The 23,864-nt window shown below is 33.5% G+C and overlaps 2 protein-coding genes across 10 annotated transcripts in view; one reads left to right on the top strand and one right to left on the bottom strand.

The window, feature by feature from the left end:
• RNF19A (ring finger protein 19A, RBR E3 ubiquitin protein ligase) overlaps positions 1 to 15,964 on the top strand; it is a 42,920-nt gene extending 26,956 nt beyond the window's left edge. For all 3 annotated transcript variants that reach the window (XM_079102721.1, XM_079102722.1, XM_079102723.1), the window contains 7 exons: positions 3,626 to 3,770; positions 4,366 to 4,528; positions 8,505 to 8,619; positions 9,082 to 9,243; positions 11,187 to 11,400; positions 13,077 to 13,220; positions 13,784 to 15,964. In XM_079102721.1, the coding sequence (XP_078958847.1) occupies positions 3,626 to 3,770; positions 4,366 to 4,528; positions 8,505 to 8,619; positions 9,082 to 9,243; positions 11,187 to 11,400; positions 13,077 to 13,220; positions 13,784 to 14,474 (1,634 nt within the window). In that variant the 3' untranslated portion in view covers positions 14,475 to 15,964. The remainder of the gene's footprint in view (positions 1 to 3,625; positions 3,771 to 4,365; positions 4,529 to 8,504; positions 8,620 to 9,081; positions 9,244 to 11,186; positions 11,401 to 13,076; positions 13,221 to 13,783) is intronic.
• The window catches only part of SPAG1 (sperm associated antigen 1), an 83,441-nt gene continuing 74,661 nt past the window's right edge, over positions 15,085 to 23,864 (bottom strand). For all 7 annotated transcript variants that reach the window (XM_079102648.1, XM_079102649.1, XM_079102650.1 and 4 more), the window contains one exon: positions 15,085 to 23,766. In XM_079102648.1, coding sequence (XP_078958774.1) covers positions 23,635 to 23,766 — 132 coding nt within the window. In that variant the 3' untranslated portion in view covers positions 15,085 to 23,634. The remainder of the gene's footprint in view (positions 23,767 to 23,864) is intronic.

Genomic DNA, 23,864 nt, shown 5'->3' with positions numbered 1-23,864 from the left:
AAGAGAAAGTAGTTGCCATTGTCCTGTTCACTTGGAAATAATATCCCTCTCCTCAAAGCAGGATTGAATATTTATTTATTTGTCACAAGACAACTAACATTGTAGAACAAGAGTGAATGGAGTCTAGAATCAGACTGCCTGGATTCAAATCTCATATTCTCCTTTCTCTTTGACCTTGAGCAAGTTACCTCATCTGTTAAAGTTTACAGTGTTGAAACATTCCCTGACTCTGAGTATATGAGATAGGGAAACAGAAACCATAGTCACCTTCTAAAGATTTGAGCATATCTGGGCAATCATTACATTAAAAAATAGTGTGCAGATGACTTTCATTATATTTTTTAAAAATTATGAATTAATTATACAAACAAGTATTGGTCTTCCTCAGAGTAGTAATTAGAAGAGAGGTTATTTCAGCAGTGCTATCTCAGAATGTCTTACTGGCATAAACTTTTTAGATTTTGCCAATTTAATATCAGTTTGATTTGACAATATGATATCTAGGAATAATCAAAAGTTCCTTCAGAGCTAAGACAATTATAATGATATCATACAGAGTTGAATCATATATACTGGTTTAGGTTTGTCCAAAGAAAAATGTGATTCTGATAGAGAACGATTTTTTTAATATATGTGAAGTATATAAAATAGCTGTGAAGGCAGTTCTAAAAGAAAAACTTCCCAAATGATTTGAGCCAATAGTAGCATTGTTGGAGTAAATATTGCCTCTCAATATGATCATTTAAAAAAACAAACTTCATTGGAAATTTATTCCACGTTCCTTTAAAATTATCTCATAGTTCTGAAAAATTAAAATACATGCATTTTTTCATATGCATTTTTTTAAAATACATGCATTTTTTCATACTTTAAAAATCAGAGCTCTCAAAAAATGGGTTTGTGATCATTCCTTTTGATGTAATCTATTAAAAAAAAAAAACCCAACTTGGCTTCTCATCGACCTGTGGAAAGAGAAAAAGGAAAGGGAATTACTATCTAAGCTAGTTTTATTAATTACTGTTATCCTAGATTTCATGGTATTCTTTGTTTCACTATCATGAGACAGTGAAAAATTTGCGATTGTTATAATAATGAGTTGGTTATTTCCAATCAATCACTGAAGATAAATATGTACTTAATCATAAGGTTCGTTCAATAATTTATAATGTTTATATTTGTCCTTAAACTGTGAGAGATGAAGTTGGTCATGAAAAGTCTATGAGACTTTTCCTTATAGCTATGGGGGGTTTATATGCTTGGAGTTGTATTTTCAATGAACTACTAAATTTTTATTTTTGCTATTTTACTTTCCTCTTCATAAAAATATAATATTTAATTAGCTCCCACCCCCACCTCTATCACATACTACTACCATTCTAGAGAGAATTTCTGATAATATTTGAGAACACAGTGTTCTGTAATGTTTTTTCTTAATAGGACAGTGACCTATATTATAAAAGTAAATATAAATATAGTGGTCAAAAAAGATGAAAGTCTTGCCAAACTCTTTAAAAAGGTATGGGAGGGGCTGGGGTTGTGGCTCAGTGGTAGAGCACTTGCCTAATATGTGTGAGGGGTTTGATCCTCAGCACCATATAAAAATAAATAAATAAATAATATAAAGGTATTTTTCCCATCTACAATAGAAAATATAAAACAAAAAGGTATGGGAAACGTTTTCTAATATTCAACTGTAGCGTAATGCTTGAGGAATGGAAACTCACTTGACCCATCTAATCAGTAAAACAATTTCATTTAGGATTTATGTGTTGTGAGACTATTTTGAAAGATATATATCATTATTTAATGTAAACAGTAAATTCTTTTTCTAATTTTTTGGTTTGAGGAAAGAAAGCAGACAAAACAGCTTTTAATAAATACATACATAGAAAATGAAAATGTTGGTGCAGATATAATAACACATAACTTATGTTAATTCTCTAACTTTAGCATATTAAAAGCCTGTTTTTTATTGTTTTGGAACTGTAAGAATAAAGGGATGTTACCTTTGATACCTTTCAGTTTGTTCCAAAGATTGCATGAATTGCAGCCAAAATTTGAGTCTTTTTATTCCCACCTCTAATCGAGATATCTACTATTGAGTATTCTCTGGTATGAGGAAGCCTATAAATTAATATACTGCTTAAGGAGATAAGATTAGCCTTTCTTTTCTTTGATATACTAAATGTTGAATCAGGTATAAAAGCCAGCTTTTTTCTTTTATGTCCCAGTGTTTATAAATTCTTAATGTAGGCTTTTTGTTCTTTGGATCATTTAAATCATGACTTATGGATATTTTTAATTTTTATATTCTAGTAATTATCAGTTGCCTTGGTCTGGCTGCATAGAGTTATCAGTTTGCTCAAATTGCTTGAATCATTAAAACACTAATTATGAACATTGACCAGTTCTTAAATTAAAAAACAGTTTTGCCCTACAAGAAGCCCTAAGGAACCTTGAATTCTCTGATAACGCACAGGTAAAATTTGACCATAAAATTTGTAGAAAGGAAAATTGAATATAGCTTAATATTTAAAATGTAAGAAATTGGAACAAATACTTAAATTCAGTGGTTTTCCCTATAAATAAATATTTTTTCTAAACTAAATGTGCACATTTACATATATTTAATATGTATATATGTTATACATATATAAAAAATGTAGTTGGCTAATAGTAACAGTAAAATAATCTTAGGTTGCTATTTAATAGCTGCAAAAGGTCAAAATAGTAGTATCATTTAAGATTACTCTTATTCTGTCATTGGTTCCTGAAGTTGTATACCACTTGATTTTAACTTGCTACCATTATAAATTGTAATCATATTCCTATACAAGGAGCATACATCAACATCTGAATAAGTGAGCAAATAAATGAGTGAAAAGGACAGACAACTTAAAAAAGTTATGAGCATGATTAACAATGGTTTCTTTTGTACTGATACTTTCCCACGGTTTATAGTGTTTATAACCATATAAACTTTATCTCTTACCTCTTCCCTTTTATTTTGGTTACTGATTCTTTGCATGGTCCATCTCTCTGTTATATGTAGTACAAGGGAAAACCCTGCTTTTCTAAAGATATTCATATTTTTATTTTTATAGTATTTGAAGTTGATGTTATTATAAGTGAACTTTGGATATAGTGCCTCAAATCAATACCCAGTTGTCACTTCCTATTAGCATTTATTCACTACAGGCATAGCATGCAGACTCTACATTTGAATTAAATGGAGATGTTTTAAAAAGTTCTAGAACAAGAAGTGCCACTCAGAAGACAGCTATGGTATCTAGACAAGACAAACTACATAGTGTAGTTTGCAGTTTGTCTATTGCTGTCCTTGATTCTCCTTTCTCTTTTTATTCTCAATTTTGTTTGGTCTTATTATTTTACTTCTATGTTTGAAAAATGTTTACAACTTGAAATTTTAATGAAAGTTTTATTCCCTCTCAAAAGGGAAAAAAGAATGCTTTGCAGATAGCATTAAGCCATCAGTTAACAAACTGTACATGCTGAGTTTGTTTTTGTTTTTTTTTTTGTTTGGCAAACCTACAATTGATAATGTACTAGAAATTATTTTTAGACAGTTTTATATACTTAACAGGTATCTCTGTGTTCCTAATAGCTGATGATATAAAGCCATGTCCACGATGTGCTGCTTATATAATAAAGATGAATGATGGGAGCTGCAATCACATGACGTGTGCTGTCTGTGGTTGTGAGTTTTGTTGGTTGTGTATGAAAGAAATCTCTGATTTACATTATCTAAGGTAAGCTTTTAGAGGAATCTATTTGTGTATATGATTTATATTATAAGACAAAAATTTTTTGGAAAACATCCTAAACATTTTTAAACATAAAATTTTTAAGATATTTAAGGGGTGGGTTTCTTCTAAGTCCATAAATTTAAAAGGTACCAAATATTATGCTAGTTATTTATGGGTTTGTTTGTTTGTTTTGAAACAGGCTGGTGGGGAATCTCACTATTTTGTCCAGGCTAGTCAAGAATTCCTGAGCTCAAGCAACCCTCCTATCTCAGCTCCCTGAATAGTGAGATTATGAGCATGTGCTACCATGCCCAGTTTATGATAGCTGTTTGGAATTAATAAGTAGTCCAAAATAGGAAGTGGAACTTTCTTTTATTTTTTTGTTTTCAATATCCTGCTAATATATTTTATAGTGAATCTTACCTTCATTTTCTTTCTTTTTTTTTTTTTTTTTGCTTTTAAATGAACTCAGATCAGAAAAAGAAAGGGAGAAAATAAGTATGAGAAGTTTTCTGATGTAGTCATTGTTTTCATGTGTTAATAATAATTTGTTGTGATATTTTGCAGTAGTTATTTACATTGTAATTTTTCCCACTAGTCCATCAGGATGTACTTTTTGGGGGAAAAAACCCTGGAGTCGAAAGAAGAAAATCTTGTGGCAGCTGGGAACCCTTGTTGGTGCTCCTGTAGGAATTGCTTTAATAGCTGGTATTGCTATCCCAGCAATGATTATTGGAATTCCTGTATATGTGGGCCGTAAGGTAAATGCACCCTTCCTCCTTACTGTGTTAGGTTATTCTAAATCTTTAGTATTGACAAATTTGTTTTGCTTTTTTTTTTAAGATAAAGGTTGTTTTTAGTTTCTTCATTGTAAAACAGTTACTGTTTTTCAAAAAATAATAGTTTCAGTGTTTGTCAAGATAATACATATGCATAAAAGTAGTCTTGCTTTAAAATTCTCTGATTCTGAAAACTAATACATTTACATTGTAAAACTAACTTTGAGTATAAAGTATTTAAGGGTACATAGCTGATATTTTTCTTATGAGTGTGTCCTTGTAAAATCAAGTCTATGAGATTTTTTAATAAAAGTAATAGCTAAATAATGAATGCTGTCAGGCAAAGGATAATTAGCCAGTTGTTTACTCTTTTCTATTTCAGTTCGAAGTTTCTCCCCGTGTATTACTGCTATTAATAAATACTAATAAATATTAATAAATTGTTCTGTAGATTATAATGATCTTGTGGAAGACTAAACACACTTATTAATTACTACCACTGGCCTGTGACTATTGAGTTATGCCTCATTAGTTAAGCAAATAATTCTTTTTTGAAGAATTAATGGGATAATTTATGAAATGCTAAGAAGTCTGCTGCTGTCTTAATTAATAGAACCTCAGACTTGAAAAATAACTATAGAAATTATCTAATCTCAACCCTGTTCCCAAGCAAAACAAAGGATAGCAATTTACATTTTTTTCTTTTTATTGGTTTTTAGTTATACATAACTTTAGGATTCATTTTGACATAATTATGAAAACATGGATTATTAGTTGCTCTAATTTAGTCCCCAGTACTTCCCCTTTTCCCTTCATCCCTCCCCTTGTTCCTTTCTCTACACTTTACTGATATTTTTGCTGTTATAGATTTTTAAAAATTAGTGTTTTGTGGATATACATGATGGTGGTATTCACTGTGGTATATTTATATATGTACATAGGAAATTTAGGTCAGGTTCATTCCATTGTTCTTTCCTTATCCTATCCTTCCTACCTTCCCTTTAATCCCCTTCATTTAGTCCACTGATCTAGTCCACTGATCTTTCTTTATTTTAGCTTCTCATCTCAGAAGAAACATTCACCCTTTGACTTTTTTAGTCTAGGTTTTTTCACTTAGCTTGATAGTGTCCAGTTCCATCCATTTACCAGAAAATGCCGTAATTTTATTCTTTTTTATGTCTAATATTCCATTGTATATATATACACATTTCCTTTAAAAGGATAGTAATTTTTTTTATTTAGCTTTTAATTTTTTACAGACTGCATTTTCATTTATTGTACACAAATGGGGTACATCATTTCGTTTCTATGGTTGTACACAATGTAGATTCATACCATTCAAGTAATCATACATGTACATAGGGTAAGGATAGTAATTTTAAAAAAGGAAACAAACAGTTGTTGAGTCTGTGTGAAAGATGTTTTATGTACTTTAACTCATTCTAACTCTGTAATAACCTTAATATTTTAGTCTCTTATGTGATAGAATATTGAGATTTTTAAAAGTTCATGTAGTTTATCATTAGTTGCACAGAAAGAAATAGACCTGGGATTTGAATCCAGATTAATTTTTTATGTAAGATTTCTGGGAAGTTTCACTGTAGCCATTTAGGCTCTTCAGTGATAAGGAAACCACCAGCCCATTCTGTTGTGAAATGGCTATTAATTGTTAGAGAATTCTTATGTTGAGTCAAAACTATCTCCTTCATTCTGCTTCTGATTTCTGGGACCAAGTTAGTTTTGGGGACTGAGGGTATATATATATGCTCAGTGGTAGAGTGCTTTGCCTAGCATGCAGAAGGACCTGGGTCAGATGACCACCACCCCAAAAACAAAACAAAATTTTAGTTTTGGGACTGATGACAGATGTTTACAAGCCAGATGTTTATTCCAGAAGGGCTCAAGTAAATAAACCTAAACTTTAAATTTCCCCAGAATAGAACCTGAGTATAATAATTCTTCATGTGGTATTCAAAGCAAGATTTTTCTGAAAACAAAACTTTTTTTAGATATTTAGAAGAAGGGAAAGAGGCTGCTAACACTGCACATACCTACAAATAGTTTATAGAGGGGAGAATATTTACTGTATTTTTCAAGTCTTGGGTGCTGTTATAAGATTCTTGTTCTCAAACATGTACTGAAAGGGTTGCAACTTAATGAATTAGTTTTTCATGGTAGCAGTGTTCTGTGGTGTTTAGAGATCCAAACCAGCCCAAGAAAACCTGAAAACCTGTTAAGTTGATAAAGTATCCAAAAGCTGAGCCTTCATTATATATATATATATATATATATATATATATATATATATATGATGTGTGGCAAAAAATTAGCAACCAGAAAAAATGAATTTGAATCAGAAGTAGTGGGATGATGAGTACTGTAATTGAACATTATTGCTTGAGGATACAGAATTTTCTTGAAGACTCTTTTCTCTTTGCAATTTGCCTTTGCAACTCTACTCTATCCTTTTGTAGCTTTGACTTTGCTCTACTTCAGTGCTAAGTTTCCCAGGAATGAGAGTAGAGAGGAGCAAAAATTAACTGCCATACTGAAGGATAATGAAAAGGACCTTAGGAAGGTCTGCCATCTTGTGGCCTCTATAGAGAGGTGCTGAGGTTCATTCCCCAGGAACATAGCATCAGTTCTGGGAAATGGGATTCTCCCTAGGAAGTAGAAATAATCCTGGTCTCACACATGTTTCCCTGACCTCTCCTTCCTAGTCTTTTCAGTGTTAAATCTGTCTTACAAGATTCATTATGCTTCATAGTCTTCCAGATAACCACAAGTCGTTACACCTTATCTATAATATTGTTTATAGGCTAAGTATTTCATGTTAGAGACCACCTGTATACTTTTGAGACTGTTTTGAACATGTCTTGAAACAGTGGAGGGAAATGTGCTTTATCATTAGCTCTTACAAACCCTGAGAACAAAGATATTGAGCTATTGCCCTAAGTTTATATAATACCTCACAAACCACTTTTCATGGTAATTATTAAGTTCTGTTTATTAACACTGATACCATACAAAGATGCTAATAAGTAGATCCAACTCCCGTCTGCTGGTTGCCATTATTTATTCTCCTTCAACACAACTCCTACTTGTCTTTGAGGTAGGGGGTTACCAGGGATTGAATTCAGACCACTGAGCCATATCTCCAGCCCTTTTTTGTATTTTATTTAGAGACTGGGTCTCACTGAGTTGCTTAGGGTCTTGCTGTTGTTGAGAACTGATTTTGAACTTGCAATCCTCCTGCTTCAGTCTCCCAAGCTGCTGGGATTACAGGCCTGCACCACCACACCTGACTCAACTCCTACTTTGTGAATGAGTGCACGATTTTTAGTCATCTGTTGATACTTTTCTTCTTTTAAAAAGGGATCTGAGAATAACATAATTCTTAGTGATATTGATTAATGGAACTATATTTTAAGGTCAACTTTTTTAAAAAGAGTAGAAATTCTCCCCTAGGGACTGATTTTTACCATTTAGGGAATCTTATTTAGAAAGAAATATTTGGAATACTAAATTTCTTAGAAATATCCTATTAAGTTAAATTCAACTCAACTGTGATGGAAATAATATTCTTAATATTTTCTTTCCTTAATATATTATTTTGCCACTCTTGAATAAAACTGTAAAGGCTACTTTTACTCAAGACTTTTAAAAATAAACTCAAAATCTATCAAATCACTTTCTTCTTATTTTAGCACATTATTAATACAGAGTAAATTATTTGTGAGCATATGGCTTAAGAACAATAGCTTTACCTTGAATTAGGATATATATGTGTATATATATATGTATAGATATGTATATAAACATAAATATATGTATACATATACATAAATATGTATATGTATATATAAATATGTATTATATATATATACACATACACACACACACATATAATGTGTTTTTCTCTTTAATCCTCCAACCCCATTTTTATTTTTAATTGAAGATTCACAATCGTTACGAAGGCAAGGATGTTTCAAAGCACAAACGGAATCTGGCCATAGCAGGTGGTGTAACATTGTCTGTAATTGTATCTCCAGTAGTAGCTGCTGTGACTGTAGGTAAGAAAATCCTTTAAAATACTATCTACCTAATACTTTGTGTAGTTTTATGAAAGGGATTTTTAAAACAAAGTATTATAGTTGAAGATAGGAGGGGTACTTTTTAAATTCATCTTTAAAGACTAAGTTGAGCCAACAGAAAGTCTCTCATTTAGTAACTGTACTAGTTATAAAAGTATTATTGACTCAGGGTAGTTGATAAAGTATTAGTGACTGGTAGCCACTTTCACACAATACAGATCAGAGACTTGGTTCTTATGTGTCACCTGAAAGAATGGTAGCTTTGAATTTGTTTGTACCCTTTAAGAGCTGGTTAAATCCATGTTTGGCAAGTGTTCCACCCAGACCTTCAGAATCCTAGCATTTTTCTCCTGTGAACTTTCTCTTGAAAAGATTTTCTCTAAACCTCATGCTTACATGATTTCTTTTTGGTTTCTAATGTCTAATTTAATTCTTTTTTAGGTATTGGTGTTCCCATTATGTTAGCTTATGTCTATGGCGTTGTTCCAATTTCTCTCTGCCGAAGTGGAGGTTGTGGAGTCTCAACAGGCAATGGAAAAGGAGTCAGGATTGAATTTGATGATGAAAATGATATAAATGTTGGTGGAACTAACACAGCTGTAGGTAAGTCCTTGAAACAAAGGAAGAAAATGTGCTTATTAATAGTTTTAAGTAGGGGGAGCCATAGATAACATGCAAGTCAGAATTTCCTTTGTCTTCCTTGTATGAAGCCTAATAGGGTTCATCCAGAAGTACATTTCTGAAATGGGTATGGATGAAAGAAGGTGGAATAGTTCTGGATGCCTAACTTCTAGCAGGAATATAATGCCTTAAAAATCTTAACTTTTCATCTTATGTTTTGCCTAATACACTATTAATCATTAAGAAAAGGATATGAAGAGAAATGCAGTTAAAAGATGTCAGTATGTCAAAAATATCTTTAGCCCAGTGTTATTCAAAGAAATAGGAATTACAATTAGAGGCAAGATGAAGAAAAAGGCCTGTAGACTATCGATAGGAATATAAAGCATATGTTCTATATTCCAGCAATTTTTCTTATATAAATTTGTCTTAGGGAAATAATTAGACAAATAGGTGAAAAATAATGTCCAGTGCCTCCTTATCCATCATCTCTGGTGGTTCATTTTCCTCTCCTAACCTCTAAATGTTTGAGTTTCTTAGGGCCCAGTTCTAAGACTTAGCTTATTTATCTATGCTCACTCCCTAGGTAATGTCATCTATTAAACTATTGTAAAATACCTAGGCTAGAACTCTCCCCTGAACTTCCAACTTGTTTATCTAACTCTCTTCTTTACTCTGCACTTGCATGTTAAGGAAGAATTTCAAGCTCCATTCGTCTATAACCACACTCTTTACTTTGAAAAATAGTTCTTCCCTCTGTCATCCTCATCACATCAAGTAGCTTCTCTATTCTTCCTGTTGCTTGGTTCAAAAACATTTCCTTATGATGATTCCCTCTTAACCCCTTCCTACTTTACATCTGATTTATCAGCAAATTAGGATGCTTCTTTCAGTGTTTAGCAATAATCTAACCACTTGTTATTCTGCTGTTGCATTAGTTCAAGCTGTTAACCTGTCTTTCTCTGTGGTCAGCTTCTCAGCTTCCCCTCACTATCCCACAGTGCAGCCATGGTCATGACTCATATCATTCCTTTGTTATGCTCAAAACTTGCCCACTAACTTCTAACTCTGTTGGGGTGAGGGAGCCCTTATCTTAGCCCATAGACCCCATATGATCTGCCCTGACTTTGTTTCTGAACTCATCTCTTGTCACTCTCCTGTTTCATTTCATCTATCCTTGACTTTTGAGGGTTCCAGGCATGCTCCTGCTTCTGGCCTTTAAACTTGTAGTTCCCTCTGCCTGGGTTACTCCTCCTGTAGATAATTTCATGAGTCACTTCACTTATTTTGAGTCTCTATGAGTGTTCCCATATCAAAGAGATCTTCTCATCACATTATATAAAATGGTGCCCAGGCTTGTATACACATGCACTTCTCAATCACTCTCACTTCCTTTACCTCTTTTCCCATAACTTTCATCTCCATATGATTAGATGTGTTATAAGAACTCAGATCCTCTGAATAAGTGAACTCTTTGATAAAAAAACTTGTAAAAGTGCTGTGAGATTAGAATATAATGTTATCAGATCTGATAGTAGCTTGCAATTAGAACTGTGGCCTATAAATAGAAATCAACTTTTGACCCATTCTTTAAACTCTTCAGATGATGGCCTTAATGAAAAATTTCTCATCACTTTACTCCAAAGTCAGCTAATTTTGTCAATAATTAGTTCATTGTAGAATTTCTAAATCTTTTGGATTTCTTGAAAAAATTAGTGACCATTTAAAAATGAGGGCTAGTCCCTGAGCCAGCTATACTTTCTGTGATGTTTACCTTTATTCTTACCCCATGATTACATGTCCATGACTGCAGACATCTTTTCTATTCCTGTGTATTGTTTTATACTTCAAGTAATTTGAAATCATGGAGAAAGTCAAGAAGGGGAAAATTAATAATCATATTTATTTAAATTATTTGCATTTAGACACAACGTCAGTGGCAGAAGCAAGACACAACCCTAGCATAGGGGAAGGAAGTGTTGGTGGTCTGACTGGCAGTTTGAGTGCAAGTGGAAGCCACATGGATCGAATTGGAGCCATTCGAGACAACCTGAGTGAAACAGCTAGCACCATGGCACTAGCTGGAGCTAGTATAACGGGAAGTCTGTCAGGAAGTGCCATGGTCAACTGTTTTAACCGGTAAGAAATAACTGTTTTGATTTGTTTCTGCCTTCTGTTAAATATGAGCCATTAAGTATATGAGGAGAAATTTGAACACAGCATGGTGATTCTCCTAAGAGTGACGTTAAATAAAAGTTGTACACAGAAAAGGGATTTTTACTGTATTTGAATTTTCTATCACAATATAACCATGATGTGGGTATAAAATTAAATATAAGAAATAGCATTCAGCCAATTTTTCAGTGCACTGGTCAGATGTTATATTACAAATCAAGTCTGGATTTGCTGAACTGTACACTGGAGAAAAGGTGTAGGCTTAGCTTACACCTTTCTTCTGGGGGTAACAACAACTGGATGTTCAGAAATGAGACTTTGCCTGAGGTTTGGGGAACAAACAGGTGGAGTCAGGATATCCAGGGATGCATGAACTGGGGCCAGGTGGTCTGCCTGGGTCCCAAGGTGTTAATGGTCACCTCTCACCAACAGCCATATTCAGTATTCTTTTTTTTTTTTTTTTGCAGTCTGAGGGATTGAACCCACGGCCTTGTGCAAGCACTCTACCAACTGAGCTATATCCCCAGCTCTATTCAGTATTCTTTACTTCTTTTTATTAGCTTTGTTTGTGAGTTTTTTGTTTGTTTGTTTGATGATACCAGGGATTGAATTCAGGGGCACTTGACCATTGAGCCACATCCCCAACCCTATTTTAATATTTTATTTAGAAACAGGGTCTCACTGCATTGCTTAGGGCCTAACTTTTGCTGAGGCTGGCTTTGAACTTGCAGTCCTCCTGCCTCAGCCTTCTGAACCACTGGGATTATAGGCATGTGTCACTGCACCTGGCTTTTCTTTTTTTTTTTTTTTAATATAGAATAAAATATATGAATTAAAAAATAAATAAGTCATTTATCTTTTTTTTAGGAAGTTTGCATTTGAACAAAAACTCAAGATGTAGCAGTATATGTTATTATCTGTTACTTTAAAAGTCAGATACAGGCTGGGGATGAAGCTCAGGCTAGCATACATGAAACCCTGGGTTCAATCCCCAGCACTGCAAAAATAATAGATAAATGATTTCAGATATTATGTGTAGAATCATCTTCATTATAGGATATTTTTAATCCACTGATCTGTCATGATTAATGGTTGATAATGTATTCTAACTTTCATACTGAAACATCTCAGAAGTGCCACAATCTGAGTGAAAATAATGGAGCATACTTAAGTTAAAATCTATTGTATCCTTTCTGTGTTTTTCTCTTACAACCTTACTTGGCATACAGCTAATTTTTCATTTTCCGTTTGGAGATCTGGTACTGTTTAGTGTGCTGCTGCAATAGAAGTTGGATAATCAAATAAGAGGAAACTAAAAAAATAATGGTTTATACAATAGCTTCTCATTATGAAGGTTTTTTGTTGCTGTTATTTTTGGACCAAGGATTGAACCCCAGGGCACTGAGCTACACCCCCAACCTTTTTTACTTTTTGTATTTTAAGACAGGGTCTCACTAAGTTGCCCAGGCTGGACTTGAACTTGTGATCCTCCTGCCGCAGCCTTTGGAGTAACTGGAATTATAGGCGTGTGCCACAGCACACATTTTCTTGATGGTTCTCAATTGAATTATTTAATGATGCATATTATAGTAGTCCTGAATTACTGTTTTTGTTTTTTATCTGATACCCTCCTCTTTAAGGTTGGAAGTACAAGCAGATGTGCAGAAAGAACGGTACAGTCTAAGTGGAGAATCTGGTACAGTCAGCTTGGGAACAGTTAGTGATAATGCCAGCACCAAAGCAATGGCAGGATCCATTCTGAATTCCTACATCCCATTGGACAAGTAAGGAAAAACTTGTTATAAAATCAGAAGTATTTAAAATTAATTTATTTATCCCTATCATTGGGCAAAAAAGTTGGTAAATAACAAGGACAAACTATAATATTCTCTGGGAAAAGAAAGTGGAGAGATGTTCAGAGAAGGCAAATTCACACAGATAGAAAGTAGATTCGAGGCTGCCAGGAGCTGGAAGGAGGGAAGAATTGGAACTGACTGCTAATGGGCACAGGGTTTCTTTTTGGGATGATAAGTTCAATGGTGGTGAGTGGGTGAATTTTGTGATGTGTAAATTGTATTTCAGGAAAGCTATTCTTAAAGGGGGGGCAGTAGCATAATACCTAGAACAGCATGATATATCTACTATTTTAAAAATTGAAGCATTATAAAGATAGACCTCTTATTTCAGGTAGTTCTATTTTAGTAGAATATGTCTTACATTAATATATTCTGACAGCTTTTATATATAGTCTTTGGATTTTTCATACAAAACCCCCTCCCCTTTGCTATCTGAGTAAATATAAAAAGAAAACTAAAAATTGTTTATATTTGATACTTTTATGCTTCAGGGAAGGCAACAGTATGGAGGTGCAAGTAGATATTGAATCAAAACCATCCAAATTCAGGCACAACAGTGGAAGCAGTAGTGTGGACGATGGCAGCGGCACCAGAAGCCATGCAGGTGGTTCATCCAGTGGCTTGCCTGAAGGTAAATCCTGTGCCACCAAGTGGTCCAAAGAAGCAACTGCAGGAAAAAAATCAAAAAGTGGAAAATTGAGAAAAAAGGGTAACATGAAGATAAATGAGACCAGAGAGGACATGGATGCACAGTTGTTAGAACAACAGAGCACGAACTCAAGTGAATTTGAGGCTCCATCCCTCAGTGACAGTATGCCATCTGTAGCAGATTCACACTCTAGTCATTTCTCTGAATTTAGTTGTTCTGATCTAGAAAGCATGAAAACTTCCTGTAGTCATGGTTCCAGTGATTATCATGCCCGATTTGCTACTGTTAACATTCTTCCTGAGGTAGAAAATGACCGCTTGGAGAATTCTCCACATCAGTGTAGCATTTCTCTGCTTACCAAAACTGCTTCCTGTTCAGAAGTTCCACAACTGAATCAGACAGCTGAAGAACATGGTAACAATGGAATAAAACCTAATGTTGATTTATATTTTGGTGATGCACTAAAAGAAACAAATAACAACCACTCACATCAGACAATGGAATTAAAAGTTGCAATTCAGACTGAAATTTAGGCCCATAAATGCTGCAAAACTGTTACCACTGAACAACCTTGTTGGGAGCTGGTTGAACTATATGTGACTACTTTTAAGTTGCAAGTTACTAGCAAAAGCTAGGTTTCATAATCATAATGCAGATAACATTTTCTGTGTTCAGCAAAGCATTGTGTTTCATGTGAATCCTAATTACCAAACTATGAAATGAAGGCTTTAAAAGTGCATTACTATAAGAATAATAAATCTTAAGAGCAAAGCATGTTTTGTGTGCTTGTCACAAAACATTGCTTGATGCACATACCTGTGTATTTAGATAGAAATTTGGCTTAATTTATAATCAATATAAAATACTAATGCAGTTCTACAGCTTTCTTATGAAGTAAACTTGAGGCTTAGGGATCAGTGGTTAGTGATATTTTATTGAAACCACTAAGGGATACTGTTCAAAAGAACTTGGCAGGTTATTCTCGATATATGATACTCTTTGTAACATTTCTGTTCATAACTGGGCTTGAATTTCATTTTTTTCTTCATATGCAATGTGAATATATAAAGCTTAATGCAGCCCATTTGCAACCATTTGGATACTTAGACACTTTGAGCAAGATTGTGGCAGTTTTTGCACAACTTTGAAATAGAAACACCTGGTACTCTATATCTCTTATTGTTGATGCCATTTTAGAAGAAAAATGTAAAGGTAGGTAATTAAGTGTACTGACAACAAATATATGACTGCAAAATAAAATCCCATTAGGTTATAAGTATCACAAAAATGTCCCCTTTTACTAAGGGGCAATTTGCACCCCATTGATTCTTGGTGCCTTTGGGATAGACTGGGTTTTAAGGGCCTAGTTATTTGAGGATTTTACTGTGTTGTTTTCCATACTGTCCTCTTTAGTCACCTTGGATTATATAGAAAAATACAGGAAATAGATAAACATAAATGTGATTAATAACAATGCTAAATAAGTATTAGCCTACCAAAGACACACTCAGGCTTTAGTGAATAACTTCACATAACCTCAGTTTTTAACACATGTATCTTTTCCAATGATGACAACAAAGCACTGGTGCAGAGCTTGTACCAAGTACAAAAGGTCTGTGTATGGTTGGCTTTATTTCCTTTTGTTTATGGAAGATGTTCAACTGACATAAGCAGAAGTTGGCCAGAATACTGCCTGTACTGTTAACTTCTTGTATAATTCACTTAAATAAAGCAGGTTAACCTCAATGATAGCAGTTACAAAGTTCCATCTTATGTGTTCTTTGAAGTATTACCATTATGGTGCTACTGAGCATTTTCTTTTGATAAAAAGGAAAAATGTCATGGGCTGCAGTTTTCTTCCATCACTTTTCCTCACCAGGTCCATTAATATGCTTATAACACTAGTGCCATTTATTTTATTTGATAATGCTTATTAATGGTATTTGTATATTTGTTTGCATTCCAGTTTTGTTCAATGAGTGTGTAAACTGCATATGTGAAATAAATGTAAATACTAATGTTACTGCCTTTTATTGTATGCACGTGTTTTTATAACAGCAATATTCACATTATATGATGATATTTACAAATATTGCAAGCCATTGAGATGATATGCCGTCTCACCTTAGCTCAATTTCAGTTTGCTGAACTTTTCAAAAAACAATATTTGGAAACTCCTTTCTTCATTTCATTTCCTGGAATTGCCTCCCAAAAGAAGATGATTTCTTAACATAATTTCATTTTTTTTAAAGTGAATTCACTGAGTTTGATAAGTAGATTTATGATTAAGTTGTGGGGAAAGATCATTATATAAATATGCATCTTAAGTAAAAAGATCTTGACTATTTTAAGAGAACCATTAGATTATGAAACTGGAGCCATTTAAATTCAAGCTAGTAGTTTATCAAGTACTTTCTACTCTTGTAGCCTCTGTAAAATGCACAGATGGTTTGTGTTTTCCTGGAACATAGTTAATACTTTATGAAAATAATCTGTGTGAATATGTTAACTATCTTGACATTTCTGTAAAAGGCTAAAGATGAAAGCTAAATGATCTTTGAAGGAATACAGCATAAGTGGCAACATATTGAAGGGCCTACACTTGGTTCACAATCCCCACATCTTTTGTTTTCCTTTAAGGCTGGGAGGAGGAATCATATGGTACTGAGAGAAAAAAAAAAAATACAAAGAATAGTATGCCCTACTGCTGAGTGTATAGACTTCCAGTTTAACTGGATTCTCTAAATGAACAAATACCTAGCTTCAGAACACTGAATTAGCTTTTTATGTTAAATTTGCATAATCTGTCACTCTTAATTTCTATATGTACTTCATATGCTAATTAGACTTTTTGTGATTTGTTCCTGTTTAGTCATTTGACAAAGTAACAGATGCTGGAGTTATGTATCATGGTGCTAAACGTACATTCTTGCTGCAAAGAGCTTATAGTTGGGAGAAAGACAAAAATAATAAAACATATACATAGCTTAAAATAATGTAGGATGATGGTTATGAAAAACGCAAGGTGGGGGAATTAGAGTTACTGGGAATTTGGGAAGTAGTGCTGTTGTATATAGGGCAAACAAGAAAGGTCTCTGCAAATGGGACAAAAATGTAAAGAACGTAGGGAAAGAGCTGTGTAGATAAACCTAGTGGATGAGCTTTTCAGAAATGTCTTCATATAAGTTAATGGAAAATTGATACATCAGTCTTGGAATTTGAATTTGATATCTAGTAGGTAAGTCTGCCATTTTTCTTGGAGAGTGTCTTGGCTGTTTTGGCACTTCACATTTCCATAAACCTCTTAAAATAACCTTGAAGTTTAACTAATTTTGATTGAGATTGCCTTGCGTTTGTAATTATCTCTATAGAAACCTTTCACATCTTACATTTTTATTTTCAGGTACTTGATGATTTTTATGCTATTACATTTTTTTTAAAATGTCACTTGCTGTATAGAAATACCATTGATTTTTATATAATAATTTTTGTCTGGGGAATTGTACTCTTAATTCCAATCATTTTCTCTCCAGATTCTTTGGGATATCTATGTATATAGTCATCATCTGTGAATTTATTTAAAAAACACTTTTACAGTGCTTTGAAGAATCAAATGCTTTCCAAGCATTTTTAAAATATTAACTTCACTCTTAGAACAACCCTGTGAAAGGGGTACACATTATCTCTCACTGTATTACATGTAGACAAAGTCACAGAGAAACTGTGATATTGAGTACTTGGCCTGGAGTTCCATAGCCGGTACAGTGGCAGGGCTGGGACTCAAGGTGTTTTGCTTCTTACTCTGTACCTCATTTCTTCTTCTGGTTCATTTGCATTGGTTAGGACTTCTAGGGCTTAATAGTGGTTGTAGGAGGCATTGTTGATTTAATGATTTCAAAGGGAAACCTTTCAATGTTTTAACCATGATATTGACTGCATTTATTTTATAGGCATTATTTATCAAATTTAGTCAGTTCCAGCTTCTAGTTTGCCAAGAGCTCTTACTTTGGAAAATGTGGAATTTTATTAGCTGCCTTGTAGGGAGGGGCATTAGTTATATAATTTGATTCATTTTAATGTGCTTATGTGGTGAATGTGATTTTTTTGAACATTAACCTAGGATAAACTTCAGTTATCAGAATGTGTAAGATTGGAATATATCTTCTTTGAATGTTTGGTAGAAATTGATGTTTAGGCCATTAGGGCTTGAATTGTTTGCTTGCTTTTTTAACCATGGAGAACCAGGTTTTCAGGATTGGTAAGCAGCTTGATTTCATCTATGTTATATGAGCAGTAAGAAATAGCAAGTTCTTTCCTCTGTAAAAGTTTGCTAATTCTATAATGTGTGTGTATTGGTCGGTGACAATGGCAACAGGATAGACCGGGTTTTACCTTTTTCTTTTTCTCTCTAGCCTTTTTCCTATTGGAGCACCTATTTCTGCTACCATTTGTCCTGTGTGAAGGAGGTGAAACTTGGATAATATGCCAGATTGTGTACCAGGTACCTCTGAATTCTGAATTCAAGGTACCAGGAAAGCAAATCTTTAAACAAGCAAGCAAACAAACAAAAAAACTGTAGGCACTGGAGGGCAAGGAGTTTATCTTTCCTTTTGTTGTTCTTGTACTTACAGTATTCACTTTATATTTGAAGAGGAAATTAAGGATAATTTTATGTGATGAAAACAGAAGAATAATTGAACAAAGGAAATGAAGATGTTTGTGAGTTAACCTCAGAGTTGGTGACTGGTCTCTTCATAACATCGTCCAGTTAAATAAGTTGTTCACTAGTGGCTGAAAAAGTAATCATTTTTAACAAGGCTTTATACCAAATACGTTTTTAAATGTTCTAAATGTATGGCAGCCACTGGAACATAATTTTTCAGAGCTGATATAGCCAAGGCATTTAAACTTCACTGGGGGTGGGGGGAGACTTTTCTTGTTTTATTTGTTTAAAGAAAATGTAATATTTTCAACTACATAAAGAAATGATTGCCTTAGAGGTAACAAATGTTTTAAAGGCAATTATTATAGAAAGTTTTAATGTGTACAAAGTAATTTATTTCTCCCTCCCCTTTTTTTCTCCTTACCTCTCCTCTCTGTTCTCTGCTCTGCCCCTCTTGTCATAGTACCTTCCCCCATAACCAACACAAATAACCAAATATTTATAAGGCAGTAGTTTTCTCCATATTTATACAGTCACACAATACATATATTCATTGATTATTTTCTGGATTTTCTCAATGTCATCTTAGGTCCTAAGTTTTCAATTCTGTGAATATTTCAATGAAATTACACAGGTGCTTTAAAATAGGTGATAAGCTGTAACTAGACCTTGTATGTTAATATAAATTATACAATATGTAATTTTATATTACATAAATATATTATATACTAAAGTTTTAATAGGTTATTCCACATGGAGACGGTGGGACAAAATGAGTTAAGGAAATCTGTCCAAATCTACTATAATACCTCGAATTCATCCTTTTTTAATGGCTGTATTAACATTATATAGTGTAAATGTGCTTGCTATAATTATTCAAACATTCTCATATTGATGAGCATCCACTTTGTTTCTACTTATTTTTTCCTTACTAGGAAACCCTGCAGGAAACATCCTAATATGTCCATATTTTCTGGTAGTTTTAATTATGGGTGGTAGATTCATGGAAATCAAATGGTTTGGTTAGAGTACATGCATTTAAATTTAGTAAGAGTCCCAGATTCTCTTCCAAAAAAGATCATCAGAATAATTTATAGTCTACTAGTACTACATGAGTCTCCTTATTTCTGCATTCCACCAATAATTAGGTATTAGAGCTTTGTGATTTTTGCAAGACTATTTAGTATAAAGTAATATCTATTACCTGATTTTGTTTTCCTGACTACTAAATTTGTACATCTCTTCATATTTTGTCTTTTGGGGGATGGAAGTATTTAAATTTGCTATTATATGCCTTCCCTGTTTTGGGTTGTTTTCTTGTCATTTTGAAAGCGATCTTTGTATATTACAGCTGTTATCAGTTTGACTTATTATATTTGTTAGATCTTTTTTCTTTTTCTTTTTAGTGTGCATTGATTTTGAATCCTACAATAGATCCTTATGCCTGCAAATAGTTTTCCTTCCTTTGATAATATTTGGGGCTTTACTGTATGGCGTCAATCTCCAGTAGTGTTAAATAGAAAGTTAAAGAGTTGATATCTTTAACCTTGTTTCCAGTCATAGGGTGAAGGTATTTAGTCTTTCACTCTTCCTTAGCTTTTGTTCCTCCTAGTAAATTCTCCACAAGTTCATATAGGTATCCTTTGGGGATTGATTAGAGGATCCCAAAGTTTGCCTTGGTAAGTTATTCACTTCCTCAGGTAATTTGCTTTTGTTTTCTCATGTTTTAAAAAGTTGAGATATGGTTCACATATCATAAAATTCATAAAGTACACAGTTCAAGAGTCTGGTATAGTTGCAAGATTGTGCAAACATTACCACTATCTAATTCTAAAACATTTTCACCAGCTCATCAAGAAACCTTGTACCCATTAGCAGTCAGTTCCCATTCTTCTCTCTCTATCCCTGGCAATCACTGATCTACCTTCTGTTTCTATGAATATCACCCATTCTGAACGTTTCATATAAATGGAATCATAAAATGTGGCTTTGTCTTCTTTCTCTTAATGCTTTCAAGGTTTCTCCATGGAACAGCACTATCACGTCCTCATTCTTTTATGGCTGACAAGTATTCTGCTTGGATTTAACACACTTGTGTTTATGCATTCATCAATTGATGGAGAAATTTCTGCATTTTCAGCTTTCTTGAATGTGATACCAAGAGTTTGGGAATTATTGGGTGAAATGGTAACTCTCTTTGACTTTTTGGGGAACTGACAAACTTCCAAAGCAGGTGCACTATTTTACATCCCATTAGCAATGTGTCGTAATTTCTAATTCCCCCACACTCCTTCCAATACTTGTCTTTTTTTTTTTAATATTCTAGTAAGATCTTTTTCCTTTCCCTAAAACCAGGGAAAAGAAATAAGATTAAAATTGTATTAATCGAAATAGTTCTCCCAACCCACTGCCTAATTATATAGCAAATAGACCTGTTTTATAGGTTAAGAAACTAATGTAGAATAGATCAAATGGCAGGCTATAAGATTAAATTTTCAGCTACTTAGGATGTGATTTAGGGCACTATTAAAACCCTATAGAAAAATAGAAAAATCAATTCAAGTTGCTTTGTTAGTCTTGTCTGCACAGGAACACATACTTCCAGTGGCAGAGTATTTCTAATACCTGTGATACTGGAAATTCCATAGGAAAGCAATCTAGTTCTCCTGAGCTCTTCCTTATGATCTGGCTTAGATTTTAGAAAACATTCTTACTATTCTCATCCTTTTTAATACCTGTGACCTTTGAACATTTCATTGATACTTTTTTTTTCCTACTAGAGATTCATGTGCTTGGTGTTATTGCCAATTTTTCCCAAATTAAGCATAAGTTTATTAAAGGTGAGGGCTCTCCAGTGCTTTATTCGGAGGGCCATAAAATAGTTTTAGTTTACTTACAATGCTTATACAATTTATATATTAATTAGTTGTTGTACACTCCAGCTTCTTGGCCACTGGGTCACAAATTCCAGCTTCCCAAAGAATGAAGAGCTATTTTTAGATTCCTAACCCCCTGGACTCTGGATATTAAGATTCCCAAGTGACTGTGCAAACGTTCCAGGAATGACTAAGAAATATTCAGCTTCTGGAATAGGGACTTATAATCTGCTGTGGAAACGAGCACTTTATAAGGCAGTGTCCTCTAGATTCATTCATTTAATGAAGACAAAGCATCCACCTGTCTGTGCCAGGCTCCAACTTTACAATGGTTTGTGTGTTGGTTCACCTTCAGTACAAGAACAAATTGAGAAAGAAAGATGCTTGCTGTTACAAATAGTCTTTATATAAGCCAGGCACAGTGGTGCATACCTGTAATCCCAGCAACTTGGGAGGCTGAGGCAGGATTCCAACTTTGAGGCCAGCCTTAGCAATTTAGGGAGAACCTGTCTCAAAATAAAATTTGAAAAGGGGGGCTGGGGATGTAGATCAGTGGTAAAGTGCCCTTGGGATGGGACCCCTGACACACACACACACACACACACACACACACACACACAATAGTCCCTGTGAAACTGTTGCAACATGACCCATTTCCAGGAGATGCCACCAGAGCTCAAGGGCCAGTCACTTTCTACCTCTAATACTGGAAGGGTTTTAATGTGCATAAATATGAAGGTGTCTGTAGTATTTGAAGAGTTTTCTTATCCTTTCCAACAAATATAGATGAGATCATTATGCTTACAGGAAGAAAGCAGTTAGTTATTTGTCACTTAATGATGGGGATATAGCCTAAGAAATGGATCAGGAGGTAATTTTGTTGTGTGAACACCATAGTGTATACTTGCACAAACTAAAACAGCTACAACATCTAGGTAATACAAAATCACCATTGTGTATGTATGTACACACCTGTGTACACCAATGTGTAATACAGCCCATTTACTTTTATAAAAACTTTTACCATGAAAAAAACATTTTTGTTTTTGTTATAGATTTTCACTCACCAAGATATAATTTGAAAGGTACTGTTGATGATTTTGAAAATGTTCTGTGATTATAAAAGATTAGATAAAATAACGAATTATGGAAATAATGAAAGTGATAGTAATCTTTCATTTTCACTTTTAAATGTACAAGAAAACACCCCTGAAAAGGTAACTGTCTATAGACTACTGGAACAAATGACAATACACCGATTGAGACCTGAATGTTGTATTGTTAAGAAATACCTTTATTTTGGCCCAGTTAACACAAGAGCTTTCAATATGATGAGTTCTTCACTTTTCTTTTACAATAGAGGGATAAATATAGTCACAAAAACAGAAAACAAAAAAGGGGAAGGAAACATGTAAATGTTTGAGAAAAATATGGAGATGAATTCAAATATAAATTCAGGCTTAATTTGCTTTTATATAATGGTTGTTTTGCTTACATAAGCAATATATAAGAATAAGTCACTTTAAAATCTAGTAAAAAGTGGTAGAAACTTTTGGCAATTTTTGTTCTTAATCACTAGGCAATCCTTATTAGAAAATATAAGTTCCTCTTATGGCTCTGATTGATAAACACAATTTATTTAATAAATCACCTCACCATAGAGTTCAGTGTTGCAGCTCATTTTAACTGGTAATTCTCTAGTATAAAATGAGATTTATATATAGCTTATGATATAAAGTGAATAATCATTGTTAATAACTTTCACTTTTAAAAAAGAATTTTAAAGAATTAATTTCTATCAAACTTAAGAGGACTCCTTCATAGCACAAAGAAATGCAGTTTAACTCAACTTTTTAACAGGTGAGTTACTGAAAGAAAAAGGCATACTATAAATTAAAATGTATCTTTAACATGTTCCGAACATACTTTTTAAATATAAAGATGTTGGTTCTGGTACATAAGAAAATATTTACAACTTAAAAAAAGCAGATTGTAGAATATACATGTTCTGTGTATAAAAATAAGTAAAATGTTTTACAGTCCAGACCAAGGGATCTTTTCTAAGCCAGGTTTTATCCATGCAACTCTATTACAATACCATTCATCAGCATTACTGGAGCAACATGCATGGAAGAAATCTTACCATAACCTGAGTTAAAGCTCATACTGACTTTTTAAGGCTTGTACATCTTCTAAAGTAAAATGATGATTTGGTGTGTCTGAAAGATCATCAAACAGCTGTTTAATTTGCTCCTTTTGGCCTTTGCTAATTAGTGTCAACATCATCTGAAAAAAAGGAAAAAAGTCAGATTACTATAAATAATTAACATTTTTAAAGTTATAAAAACCCTGAAAGAACTGATATCTATTAATAAACAACACTT

The sequence above is a fragment of the Sciurus vulgaris genome, assembly GCF_902686455.1.
Source record: "Sciurus vulgaris genome assembly, chromosome: 1".
Classification (NCBI taxonomy): domain Eukaryota; kingdom Metazoa; phylum Chordata; class Mammalia; order Rodentia; family Sciuridae; genus Sciurus; species Sciurus vulgaris.
The sequence above is the reverse complement of the archived record's forward strand: the minus strand, read 5'-3'. Positions and strand labels throughout refer to the sequence as shown.